The sequence below is a fragment of the Macrosteles quadrilineatus genome, unplaced genomic scaffold (genome assembly GCF_028750875.1).
Source record: "Macrosteles quadrilineatus isolate MER2022 unplaced genomic scaffold, UCM_ALF_1.0 Scaffold_5__1_contigs__length_97177068, whole genome shotgun sequence".
NCBI lineage: Eukaryota > Metazoa > Arthropoda > Insecta > Hemiptera > Cicadellidae > Macrosteles > Macrosteles quadrilineatus.
The window spans coordinates 95,798,554-95,813,166 of NW_026542598.1; the positions used below are offsets into that span (position 1 = coordinate 95,798,554).

The window sequence follows — 14,613 nt, forward strand, 5'->3', positions numbered from 1 at the left end:
TTCAAATAGGTACTGGAAACCCTAGAGCTAAGTGGGGTGTAAATTGAAACAGGGACTCAGAAGTCCAGACAAAGGTATAAACCATCTACAAACTACAAACTATAGGCCACCTATAACCTACCCGCCTACAAACTATAAATTGACGTGATTCTGAGTCATCTGATAACCTCGGTTGCAGATATGACATTTAAACTGAGCTTGTTGTAACAAACAGTACACTCACCTGGTCGAACGGACATTGTTTGCGGTGCAAATTGACGAGGCAGGTCTTGCAGACAGTGTGTGCGCATGCGAGGCTGACTGGGCTGCGTAGAGTTGCGTCAAACTCATTACAACAAACTGGACAGGACAGGAACTCTGTCCACTGCGGTGCCTGGATTGGCATTCTGTGAAAATTACAAACGGTTATCAATATAAAAGTCTTAATGCAAATGGTGCTAAATTTGCTATTAGTCGGTCATAAATAGTCAAGGCCTATCCGGGAATTTAAAAATTTTATTAATTTAAAATAACAAAAATACAATGAACACACATCAACACAATTAAGCTGGGACATGAACAAACTAGGATACTAGCTAGGAGCTGTTTGAACCCTTACATACATCAATTCCAACCAGAACGACAAAGAATCTAATAAATTTTGGGTACCTACTTTCATATTAAACAGAGGCCACTTTTTTCAACTTGCTGCGGCGGTTAGGTTAGGTTGGGTTGAAATACATAGTTTTGTAGGATTTTTCCTCGTTTTGTTATGAATCGAACAATACTAGATGAGTCATAAAAATGTATGATGACCCAACCTAACCTAACCGGTGCAGCACGCTGTTTAAGGGTGGTCCCCGTATAATACGAAAGTAGGCTACCCAATTTCGAAGATGCTTATCACCTAGAAGCCAATTGTCATCATAATATTTTTAACATTTTACTTATTTTAAAGCTAGATACATTTTATATTCGAAAGAGAACTAAATACTTTTAAGGGAAAGCACTGAAAATCCACCTAATTCTTGTTGGTCGGCTATATCGGAGATCAAACCCCTCTCTTACAATTACACACAAGATCGAGTCACTAATCGATAGGGACTTGTATCAATAGTATCAATAGGACGCTGTAACCTCTTCTTGATTTGGAAATGTTAGCTGCAGTCTACTATGTTTATTTTTCTCAGTCATGACATTTTATTGAAGTCTGGGGTGGTTACTTTCATGCTGCTGAGGTCTTTAGGGTCCGAAAAAGGGATGAGCGTATCCTTAACACCACCACCCATTCATGTGGAGAAGTCTTCCGGGCGCAAAACCTTTTAACATTGCCTACAATATTCAGTAACAGAACAATGTCGGCGTTGAATCGTCTGAAGGATATTTCATCGGTTGGTCAATGTCATAAATACAGTAGGCCTACTAAGTATGGGGGAGATCTTTACTCTCCAGTGTCATCATCTGGAAGGAATGCAGATCTTTCTGGACCCTACTTCTATAGCAAGTTTTTGCTGACGAAGTAGCCTAAAGCAGGGGTTTAAGGTTGGGTCCTTAAGGTTTTGGGAAACAGCTAAAAAACCTACTGGTAGCATAAGTAGAGTTTTACAGTCCAGGAATTTATGTCTGCCTGACATTGCTATTTATTTGTATCTTTCATCGAATAAATAATAATTAAACATTATTTGTGGCAAACGTTGCTGAACAGGATAATTTGAGCATATATTGCTTAAGCGATTCTGCTTAAAACAACTCAAACAATTAGAACTCCTAAATCCTAATACAATTTCAATAAACAATTACATGCTCATAACATTTTACTGTGCTAAAAACCTATAGGCCTACATGTAAAAATGTATAGCCTACTTTATAAATTTAAAAGTCTATTAGTAATTTTACAATAATATTTCAGGTTTTAACAAAAGTGGATTTTTTAACATATTTAGTAGGCTATATGTTCCTGCAGTATAGACAACCATGTTTTCACTAAAATAAGCAGATTTGATATAATACTACTAATATTGTTTGTATGTAGCCTAACATAAAAATTGTTAGTCAGTCTTATCACTCAACTATTCAGGAAATCACATTGTATTTATGACCCAGATTGTGTTTCAAGATAATAGGCCTTCATTTATATTCAATCAGTACATTAACATATTCATGTAAGCCAACATAACTTACTTAACACAAACTATCACACTTCACTACTCATAATATCAATAAACGGTATAAGCAATCCGACATATACTTTCTCCCATTAGCTTGTCAACAACCATTATTATGGGTAAGCGATGAGGGTAACCATGATATTTAACCCTCCGAGCGTCACTTGTCGAAAAATCGACTCACGACACACTTTGTGTAGTGTCACTTGTCGATTTTTCGACACACGAACATCGTTTACGGCGAAGGCTCTATGACTGACTGAATCGGATTGAACTGGATCGAGTTAGGTATCGTTCTTTTTGTTAGATTCTAAGCTTTCTCCAGAGGTCTGTTTCTAAGAGCTATTCATTTTAGTTCCGAAAATATTGTAGCAGACAGCTGACGTGCGTATTTGTAAACAGCTTGGTTAACCTCGGACCGATGACTGATGTGTTTTATTACGTTTATCATTGTTTTAGTGTTAAAAATCAAAAGTAGTGATATACGTGGTGCATTATAAGAAGATTTAAGTGATTTTGAAGGGCTGGTTGATGATCCTGAAGAGGTAGGCAGTGATATTGATGTAAATTATCAGCCAGATTCCTAGCTATGGTTAGGCTATGCATTCTGTAGCTAAACGCTATGTACTGAAATCTGTTTTTTGCCCATAACTTATTTATTTGCAAATCTACTTCCTTATATTATTATATATTTGTAATCCTCATAAAATTTAGAACAAAGTGGCTATTTTCAAATATTTATAGGCCTATAATTTATACAATTTCATTGAGCGCAAACTTATTTTTTTTTTTCAATTTTTCCAAAATAATTTTTATTTTTACCTAAAAATTGTTTTGAAACAAATATTCCTTATGTTTTATGTATGATATTGAAGCCCATGATTTTTCAAACAAAATGGTATATAGAACAGTAGAATTAACATTGTTTTAAGCTTCTCAGATCCGTTTTAATAAAACCTTGCAAATGCGCCAAAAATAGGCGAACATTAAGGCCTAAACTATGGACACTCGGAGGGTTAATAGGTAAAATCACAAAAGTTTCATTAACTTTTGAAAAGTAATTTTAACAGGAATGAAGGGATGCACTAATTTGTTTAGAATTATAAGGACCATAACAAAAGAATTTCAAACAGAGTAGTTTTTTTTCAAAAAATTTTTCTGTTTTTTAAATAATGGGAAAATAACATAAGTTACTATAACTTTTGAACCATAACTTTAACAGCAATGGGGGTTGCACTATGTTGTTTGGAATTATAAGGATTATCACATACTAATTTTAATCAAAACCGGTTTCTTTCAAAAATATGATTTTCTCTTATTTTATGAGGTTTTTTTTAAGGGGAAATGACATAATTTACAATAACTTTTGAACCGTAACTTTTACAGAAATGGGAGTTATACAGTTTTGTTCAGAATTTAAAGGGCTACAACATAAAGTGTTTATCATAATCGCTCAGGCCATTTTTGAGAAAATTCGATTTTTCTGTTATTTCATGGGTTTTTATGGGAAAATCAACATTAAAAAACATAATTTAAAAAAATGAAAAAATACCTGGAGGATATCATGGATTGATACCTACATACCAAATTTGATCAAAATCGGACTACAGGTGTAGTCTGTAGCTCTGTACACATACAGACACACACACGGACATCACTTCGAAAACCACTTTTTTGGGTGCAGGGGGACCCAAAACGGATACATCCAAAAAACTCAAACTAAACAATTTTGACAAAAACAATACTTTCTCCTTTTAGGCTGCTACGGTACTATATAGGGGGAGAATGTAAAAATGGTAGGTAGTAGGCTAAATGTGTTAAGGATAAAATTTTGAAAATTTAATGTTAGGCCAAGCCAACAATTTAATGCAATTTAGCAATTTAATGATTTTTGTACACTAGCCTATAGTTTTTATTAAATACATTGATACCCATTTCTGCATTAAATATAAACTGGTATAACTTTCTAAAGATCAATCCCAGTGTACCTCTTAAAGTTAAAAAAAAAGTATTTTCACAACCAGTCTACAAAGCATCAAATTTAATACAATTAAATTGACTAGGACTAACATATTACTTTTCAATGTTTGTTATCTGTATTAAAGTATTAATGTCTTAAAAGATTAATGTCGGGTTATACTTAGATATCAACAATAAGTTACCACAGATAACAACATTGATTTTCCTTATGAATTTTTCATAACTGACCCGAGAAGTTTTTGTGTGATCTTGAGACAGTGCAGTCTAAAGTTTGATATGACAAAGACATTTGAGTGACAGGCACAGAAGTATGACTCACACTATGAGTCACACCTTGAAGTTGGTTGTAGATAAGCATTGCCTATTGATAACTTATCAGACATCTGGAATAGGCTTAAAAAATATTTGATAAATACAATAAAAAAACCTAATCAAAATTCTAAATTTTAAAAATACCTATGCTACAAGCTACCAACCTACAAGTCTTTCCAACCTTGTAAACAATTATGATTTAAATCCAAAATTATAAACTTAACCTAACTTTACTAGAAAAACAAATGGTAAAGATATGATGAGAAATGGGTCTAGTTTTAAACTCTCCTCATGACATAGAAAGATAATTTATACAATGCTAAAAGTATATTTTAGCTGTAACTTTTTGGATTAATAATTATTCTTAGCAGAATCTTACTTGTTTGCAAAACAAATTAATGATAACATAACTCATGATTAATTTTAATGTTGATTAACTACTATCACATTAATTGCAAGTAGATTAGGGCAAAGTCTGTGTTGATGTTTTAAAAAAGGGCAAAAAATTAATAAACATAGTAAAAATTTATCACTTTTTAATCCAGAAGCTATATACAGTGCTTGATGATATTTTATTACTATTTGAAACAACGGAACTACAATTTAGAGATATAAATGAGCCTTTCTATTCATCTTGCATAATCTCTCCAATAACTTCCAAAGACATGCTACTAAACCTGACAAATAGTAATGTAACATGCAGTATCATCAGTAGCCTAATCTTTTTATTGATGAAGCATGAAATCTAGAAGCAAAAACATTTATTTAGAAAGAGGTACCGTACACTCAATCTGTTACACTCCACTTTAAATTGAGCCATAGTAGGCCTATTTATATTGTTGCAGCTCAAAATTAAATAGTGATAAATGTGTAGCCTACACCTAACTTAAGAATTGTGGAATTTATAGGCATGCACTGTGGATGTGATACTTCCTGGTGTGGATTAATGTCCGCACGAGTGAGTACTACGACTATCCGCAGTACTATCCTGATAATTAGACCAATTTCTATATACCAAGGAAAAATGTGGTTCGGATTCTACTAAACTGTAGGTCCCTTAGCTGCCATTAGCTGTAAGGGCTATTATTTAACAGCTGTGTCTAAGGAATGTCGATCTTAAGTCACTAACAAGACTACAAGATCGCACCACTCATCCTACACTCATCTCCATTCATACTTGGCTTAAAATACATTATGTATGGTCGCCATTTCATTGAACAGTTAACAGAATTAACAATGTGAAGAGGTGATTAACGTTAGCTATATATGTATAGCTTTTACTTTTTCAAATGATTTAAGTTACTTATTACTACAGCAAATTTGAGTTGAATTGTCATACGGCCCAAGCTCCCAGTATGTATGTGATGCGCTATTGGCCTGAGAGGTAATTGCGGCCTTTGACCACCTACCTTGTGGGGGAATTTTTCTTATTCTTGTGCCCCGACAAACTTAAACCGTATTGAGGTCCATTTAAAAAAGCGGCTCCGATATGGCCAGCGATTCTATTTTGAGTACCCAGTAAATAAGTTACTGATTTTCCCTTCATTAGCCTACATTTTAAATTGACAACACTTATTAAAATTGAATTTGTAAAAACTAGGGACACTATTTTATAGTATTACCATTTCCTAATAACTTATTACCTATCCATTTATACTTTAATACTTTCATATTAAATGGTGACTAAACGAAGTAGGTATTTTAAGCCAAGTATAAATGGAGATGAGTGTAGGATGAGTGGCGCGATTTTGTAGTCTTGTTAGTGACTAAGGCTGACATTCCTTAGACACAGCTGTTAATTAATACCCATACAGCTAATGGCAACCTAAGGGACCTAGAGTTTAACTTATCATTACTGTACCAACTGTCGAGGAAGGCCTAATAAACTGTTGAATGAATAATGGTCAGTTGTAATTATTAATTTCAATACCTAAATGGTAGGCATAGTTATTTTCACTATCGTAGAATTGTTATTTTCATGGGATTTTAAAAATGTTGTCAGCATTTTGAATTATTGCCTGGCTAAGCACGCCTAAAAAGTATTGTGGACGGGGAAGAGAAGCTTGGTGCAGCCAAGAGTAGAACCAGTCATTTAAGTTATGACATTTATGCTAAGTTATTTCACCTCGTTGTCCCTTTCATTAGCTGCTACATAGTTGAGGTTGTTACTGAAAAACGAAAATCTGATCGTTTTCTCCCCTCTCGTATGTTATTTACTTATTATTTTTAACCCTTAGAGTGCCAGGCGAGAAATAAAAGTAACGCTCAAAAAATGCCGATGATTTTTCCCGAAGGTCACGCTAAAAATGCCGAGCGCGATCTGGCGATTTTTAGGTTAAAATTTTGTAAAAATTGAATTTTCGATATTTCGGCCAACGAAAATCGATGTATCGCATCTAGTAACTTTCGACTCAATGTTAATATATGGGTTAAAAGAATCCGAGTATCCATTCGGTTGTTATGACAACTGTTCGATCATTACGAAACGTCCGGTCAGCCGGACGTTGGCACTTTTGGCTCGTTCTAAAAACGTCCGGTCGGCCGGACGTCGGCACTTTTGGCTCTTTTTAAAAACGTTGGCACGGACGTTGGCACTCAAAGGGTTAAACGTCCTCTGCACAGATATGAATATTATTCTCTAGGTGTAACCTAAGTTGTAACAAGACAATGGTTTTGATAATTCACTCGCCAAAACAGTAAAAATGCCACAAAAGGCACCCAAAATAGAGCATGAACAATAGCAGGTAGAACGGTTATGACACTTCACATAAATATAGTTCTCTTTAGGCTTAGCTACCAGTTTCATTTTAAAAATAGTTGTTTAGCCTCCGGATTACTGTATTATACTTAAAATGGTTTACAATACCTGCATATAGTAATCCTTTGTTGCTGATTTAGGCAACTAGGTTCGGTTCTTGTTTTGAACCATCTTCAGCTATCAGTATTAAACTACCAGTGCGGTACTTTAAACTCAAATATATTCACAAAATGACATATAAGACTTAGTTTGGGTTAATACATAAACTAAGTTAACTTATAGGAAAAGGGGGGATCATGAAATAGGTACCGTAGCATAAATTGCAAGTCTCATTTAAACTGGTAGATCATAATTAAAGGATCTGTAGCCCTTAACTTAGCTAATAGCAAACTAGTAAAATGTCATGTAAATTGTGAAAAATATTCCATTAATGGATTAACCATGATAAGCCTAGACCTAAGGATGGATTCAACAAATTTTCTCCAATAATTTTATGAATCTTTGTTTACACAAACTTTTTGCTTAACATATGGTTTAGTATATTTAGGACATAAAAATATTAGGAAATGCGATCAATAGCCTATGCATGTTTAAAACATTTGCTATTATGGGCTATATAATATGCTATTCTTATCTGTGAGGCCTTGATAATAATGGAAGAACTAAATACTACCGGAGGTTCTGAAGGCTAACATCACAATTTTACTAGGTCATCCTCGACTCATTATGCACTTACGTTATATTTTTTATGCGTAGTTGTACTTCATAAAATATTTCTATGTAAACATTATCAAGAAACTCAGCACTAAACAAACCGGGTAAGAGTATATATTTGGGAAAGTTCGGATTATTGTGTAATGCGTAATCTCATGAAGGATAGACATATTAGAGAGTAAAAATGGAGATTGCAGTCTGAAACTGATGGAACATTTGTGGTACCGTACTGAAAATGCTATTATAACCAAACATCCTGTTATTTTATGGATATAAATGAGTAATAAACAGATTATATGATAGATTTAAAGCAAATTTACCTTGTAATATCTCAAAAAACACATCCGTACGGCTGTAACGAGACCATGACACACCATTGTTGACAGTTGCCCACCTCCAAAAGCTTCTGCTTTAGCAGCTTCATTTCATTAGTTTACAAATCATTCTCACGTAATAGGAAAAGTACTACCATATGATCAGGAAACAAAATACGAACACATCTGAGCTTGGAAAACCGGCGAAGTCTGTACTATACGAAAAGCAATTTCCTGCACAAGTAAAATCTGTGATTTTATAACCATACATTAACTATTTAAAAAAATGCAACTATACGTAATATGTATACATTACCTACCAAGGATTCTTGAGTTGACTTTCAAATCTACTACATATCTAAAAATTTGTTTTCAAATATTTAATCAGTATTCATTGTATTTAGCCACCTCATGCACATTTTACGAAAGCGGATAATGAATATGAAAGCCACTTTAATCGTCAAAGGAGCAGAGCATAAAATAAATCATTATTACTGATTCAATAAGCGTATAATTTTCTTCCTCAATTATTATTATAAGTTCAATGACCAGTTAACTGACATATTGATAACATTGATTATAAACATGCTCGATTTCTAACATGGTAAATCTCTAAACAATACAGTACCATAGATTAAACATACTCCCTTCAGTACTTCGTTTCTTAGTTTTGTCATGGACAAGACAAAGACAGTATGTTTTATCATAGACTAAGCAACACAAGGGAGTATGATTTATCTATAGTTTTAAAAGGAAAGGAGACATTCAAGAATTAGCCACTGTCACGAGTGTCGACGATGATGTCCCCGTGATTAAAACAGCGTGAGTCACGGGAGATGTTAACGATTTCGCCGCGGCTAAAGGTGTCAATGAGGATGTCCCCGTCATGGCTCCCCGTGGGGGATGTTTACGATTTGGGCACGGCCGCGAGTGACTAGATGATGTCCTCATGATCGCAGTCCACGGGAGATGTTTTTAACACGACTTTGCCGCGATCGCAAATGTCAATGATGATTTTCCCGTGATTGCTGCTTCGCGGGAGATGTTTACGATTTTGCCACAGTCACGAGTGTTGATGATGATTGCATCCCCGTGATTGCGGCCCGCGGAAGATGTTCACGATTTTACTGCGGTCGCGGGTGACAGTGGTGATGTCCTTAAGGTCACAGCTAACGGGTTATGATCACGATTTCTCCGTGGTTGCGAGTGTCGAGGATGATGTCCCCTTAATTCATAGGAGATATTCATCACGATTACTTCCACGATTGCAAGGAATTTCCACCACAGGGGGAGGGCCACTCAAGTAATTTGGCCTAGAGCCGCAAGTATCCTAAATCCGGCACTGATGAAACGTCTTAATAACAAGTTATTTGTTTAAACAGGGTTGCATATTTTTTTATTAATGATTCCCGTGAGCACACTTTCAGCACAGTTTTTTGCATGGTTTATAGATCTCTAGCTGAAAAGAGCGGGCTGGATCATTTGATTACCCTTACCAATTAGGGATTATTTGTTTACTAACGGGAGTGGCACCGGCACCCTTTTTTACTAATATAGTTCTTGTGAGTACACTTTCAGCTCAGTTTTTTTTAGCACGTTTTATAGATCTTTAGCTGAAATGGTGGGCTTTTATTTTATTTTATCACCCTTAATTACTAAATAGTGGTTATTTGTTTACTAACGATGGCGGCACACTTTTTTTATTAATGGTTCCTGTGAGCACAGTTTTGTTGGCAAGGTTTAAAGATCTGTAGCTGAAATGGGTGGGCCGGCCGTGATTCTGGCCCACCGAAATACAATTGATTATCTCATTACTATTAGAACAGCACACTTTAAAAACCCACGTTATAAAAAGCACACTTTTAGTGCTTTTATCACACTTTATTGTACGCATTTAAAAAAGTGTGCTGGAATGGGCGAGCCAGCTTCACGCCACTCATCTAGTGCATTCTTTTTCATAATAAAATTTCTTTGTCTTGATTGGTTGACCACATCGTCCGTTCCATTCTTTACTTCAGTCCAGGCAACCAAATAGAGTTACTGGTTGCAGACCGTCGTGAAGTTAGCGGCTCTTTTCATCGGTGCTTTTTCGGTTTGTAATAGATGTGGGTTGGTACGCCTGCGGACGCCACACGCGTGTTTTGCAGGGATGTCGGAAACACAATTCAATGACAATACGGTGCGAAATGATGTTTTTATATTTATATAATGTCAATTATACATTGATAAAACATACACGTTAAAACTAATTAATTGACGTATTTTAAAAGGCATATTTGAGACCGTACTGTAAATTATACGTAGCTATGGCTTCACATAACGCGATCAATTAAAACTCCGAACATAAAAAAGTGCATAATCTTTTTTCCCAAGCCCATCACATCAACTTTGAGCTATTCTAATGGTAATATACAATGTGTAGAATACTCAGTATAAATATTATTGAGGCAGTCCAGTGAATTACGAAGCTATAAGGCAAAACGTATATGGTTGATAGGAATTTGCGTCAGGAAAAAGTGCACAATCGTTTTCCTAAGCCCATCACATCAACTTTGAGTTATTCTAATGGTAATGTACAATGTGTAGAATACTCAGTATAAATATGATTGAGGCAGTTCCCTAAATTACGAAATTATATGGCAAAATGTATATGGTTGATAGGAACTCTCATAAGGAAAAAGTGCACAATATTTTTCCAAAGTCCATCACATCAACTTTGATGTATTCTAATGGTAATATACAATGTGTAGAATAATCAGTATAAGTATGATTAAGGCAGTCCCCTAAATTACGAAGGTATATGGCAAAATGTATATGGTTGATTGGAATTCGCGTCAGGAAAAAGTGCACAATGTTGACCCTAAGCCCATCACATCAAATTTGAGATATTATAATGGTAATATAAAGAGAGTACAATAATCAGTATGATTATGATTTAGGCAGTCCAATAAAATACGAAGTTATATGGCAAAATGTATATGGTTGATAGGAACTTGCATAAGGAAAAGTGCACAATCTTTTTCCTAAGTCCAGCACATCAACTTTGAGCAATTATAATGGTAATATAGAGCGTGTACAATAATCAGTATGATTATGATTGAGGCAGTCCTGTAAATTACGAAGCTATAAGGCCAAATCTATATGATTGATAGGAATTCGTGTCAGGAAAAGTGCACAATGTTGACCCTAAACCCATCACATCAAATTTGAGCTATTATAATGGTAATATACAATGTGTAGAATAATCAGTATGAGTATGATTGAGGCAGTCCTGTAAATTACGAAGCTATAAGGCCAAATCTATATGATTGATAGGAATTCGTGTCAGGAAAAGTGCACAATGTTGACCCTAAACCCATCACATCAAATTTGAGCTATTCTAATGGTAATATACAATGTGTAGAATAATCAGTATGATTATGATTGAGGCAGTCCTGTAAATTACGAAGCTATAAGGCCAAATCTATATGATTGATAGGAATTCGTGTCAGGAAAAGTGCACAATGTTGACCCTAAACCCATCACATCAAATTTGAGCTATTATAATGGTAATATACAATGTGTAGAATAATCAGTATGAGTATGATTGAGGCAGTTCCCTAGACTACGAGGTTATATGGCAAAATGTATATGGTTGATAGAGACTCGCATCAGGAAAAAGTGCACAATCTTTTTCCTAAGTCCATCTCATCAACTTTGAACAATTATAATTGTAATATAAAAGTGTCTACAATAATCAGTATGAGTATTATTGAGGCAGTCCCTTAAATTACGAGGCTATAAAAGGCCACGTCTCTATGGTCGATAGGATCTCGCGTCAGGAAAAAGTGTTTTGCCCTAAGCGCCTAAGCCCATCACAAACTAATTATACCTTCAGAAAGATAATTAAATTATATTCAATTTGTACACATAATACACTCATTTGCATCAACCATAGACTTGGAAAATTTGAATTCTATTCAGTAAAACTACTGTACGAAATAATTACATTTTCCACAATAGATTTTAGAAACAACAATCAATTAGCGAAGTTCCCTATAGGGAAGTAGCTATTACCGTAGGTGGCACGGTAAGACCTAGACCCGGGACCGATTTACTTTTTCATTTTGATGTCCCCAGAGGCCAAAAACACCATTCGTTCAAATTTTTATACATGTATATATATATATATATATAGACTTATATTTAAACATGCTTAGGTGGATATATATATATATATACGTCCTTGAACGCGATAACTTGAGTAATTTTTGTCCGATTTTGATGAAATTTGGTTTAAAGGTGTAAAGCGGGATAAACTTGAATGAGTTCGCGAACCAGCACGATCGGACCATGGGAATGGGGCTTTACGGGGGGTTTTATGGGTTAAAATTTGGGTTTTCTCACTTTTGACCCTCAAAACACTAAATTTCCCGATTTCTCTTTAGACGTTTTTATGACCGTTTTTAGACAATGAGTATTCTACACATTGTATATTACCATTAGAATACCTCAAATTTGATGTGATGGGCTTAGGGTCAACATTGTGCACTTTTTCCTGACGCAAATTCCTATCAACCATTTAGATTTTGCCATATATATTCGTAATTTAGGGGACTGCCCCAATTATATTTATACTGAGTAATCTACACATTGTATTATACCATTAGAATACATCAAAGTCGATGTGATGGACTTAGGAAAAAGATTGTGCACTTTTTCTTGATGCAAATTCCTATCAACCATACAGATTTTGCCTTATAGCTTCGTAATTTACTGGACTGCCTCAGTCATATTTATACTGAGTATTCTACACATTGTATATTACCATTAGAATACATCAAATTCGATGTGATGGACATAGGAAAAAGATTGTGCACTTTTTCCTAATGCGAGTTCCTATCAACCATATAGATTTTCGTAATATACTAAACTGCCTCAATTATATTTATATTGATTATTCTACACATAGTATATTACCATTAGAATACCTCAAAGTTGATGTGATGGGCTTAGGAAAAATATTGTGCACTTTTTCCTGACGCAAATTCCTATCAACCATATACATTTTGCCATATAATTTCGTAATTTAGGAGACTGCCTCAATCATACTCATACTGATTATTCTACACATTGTATATTACCATTAGAATACCTCAAAGTTGATGTGATGGGCTTAGGAAAAAGATTGTGCACTTTTTGCTGACGCAAATTCCTATCAACCATATAGATTTTGCCTTATAGCTTCGTAATTCACTGGACTGCCTCAATCATATTTATACTAAGTATTCTACACATTGTATATTACCATTAGAATACCTCAAAGTTGATGTGATGGGCTTAGGAAAAAGATAGTGCACTTTTTCCTAATGCGAGTTACTATTACTCATATACATTTTGCCATATAACTTCGTAATTTCCTGGACTGCCTCAATCATATTTATACTGAGTATTCTACACATTGTACATTACCATTAGAATAACTCAAAGTTGATGTGATGGGCTTAGGAAAACGATTGTGCACTCTTTTTCCTGACGCAAATTCCTATCAACCATATACATTTTGCCTTATAGCTTCGTAATTCATTGGACTGCCTCAATCATATTTATACTGAGTATTCTACACATTGTACATTACCATTAGAATACCTCAAAGTTGATGTGATGGGCTTAGGAAAAAGATTGTGCACTTTTTCCTGATGCGAGTTACTATCAACCATATACATTTTGCCTTATAGCTTCGTAATTCACTGGACTGCCTCAATAATATTTATACTGAGTATTCTACACATTGTATATTACCTTTAGAATAGCTCAAAGTTGATGTGATGGGCTTGGGAAAAAAGATTATGCACTTTTTTATGTTCGGAGTTTTAATTGATCGCGTTATGTGAAGCCATAGCTACGTATAATTTACAGTACGGTCTCAAATATGCCTTTTAAAATACGTCAATTAATTAGTTTTAACGTGTATACACGTTTTATCAATGTATAATTGACATTATATAAATATAAAAACATCATTTCGCACCGTATTGTAATTGAATTGTGTTTCCGACATCCCTGCAAAACACGTTTGTGGCGTCAGCAGGCGTACCAACCCACATCTATTACAAACCGAAAAAGCGCCGATGAAAAGAGCCGCTAACTTCACGATGGTGTTTGCAGCAGGTTGCAGTCAGTCAGAGAGAAAGAAAACAAGGCTGACTTTTGTTGTTGCTGCTGCTGGAGCAGGAGCAGGAGCACTGAACTGAGTACTGTCTGTCGTCGCTCGGATGTCTGTTTCTTTCTGTTGTGCGGATAAAACATAAATGAATAATGCCGAAGAGGTGTAATTTTTAGTACGTACTTTTTAATGTGGGACAGAGATGTATTTTTTCATATTACGAAACTCTTAGTTTGTGACTAACAT

General features: G+C 34.9%; 1 protein-coding gene across 1 annotated transcript in view; it reads right to left on the reverse strand.

The window, feature by feature from the left end:
• LOC128995172 (roquin-1-like) overlaps window positions 1–8,329 on the reverse strand; it is a 30,759-nt gene extending 22,430 nt beyond the window's left edge. The window contains exons 1-2 of the mRNA XM_054420095.1: window positions 8,229–8,329; window positions 224–386 (exon numbers count right to left, since the gene is read on the reverse strand). Of these exons, the coding sequence (XP_054276070.1) occupies window positions 224–385 (162 nt within the window). The 5' untranslated portion in view covers window position 386; window positions 8,229–8,329. The remainder of the gene's footprint in view (window positions 1–223; window positions 387–8,228) is intronic.
• Between the last annotated feature and the right edge of the window lie 6,284 nt (window positions 8,330–14,613).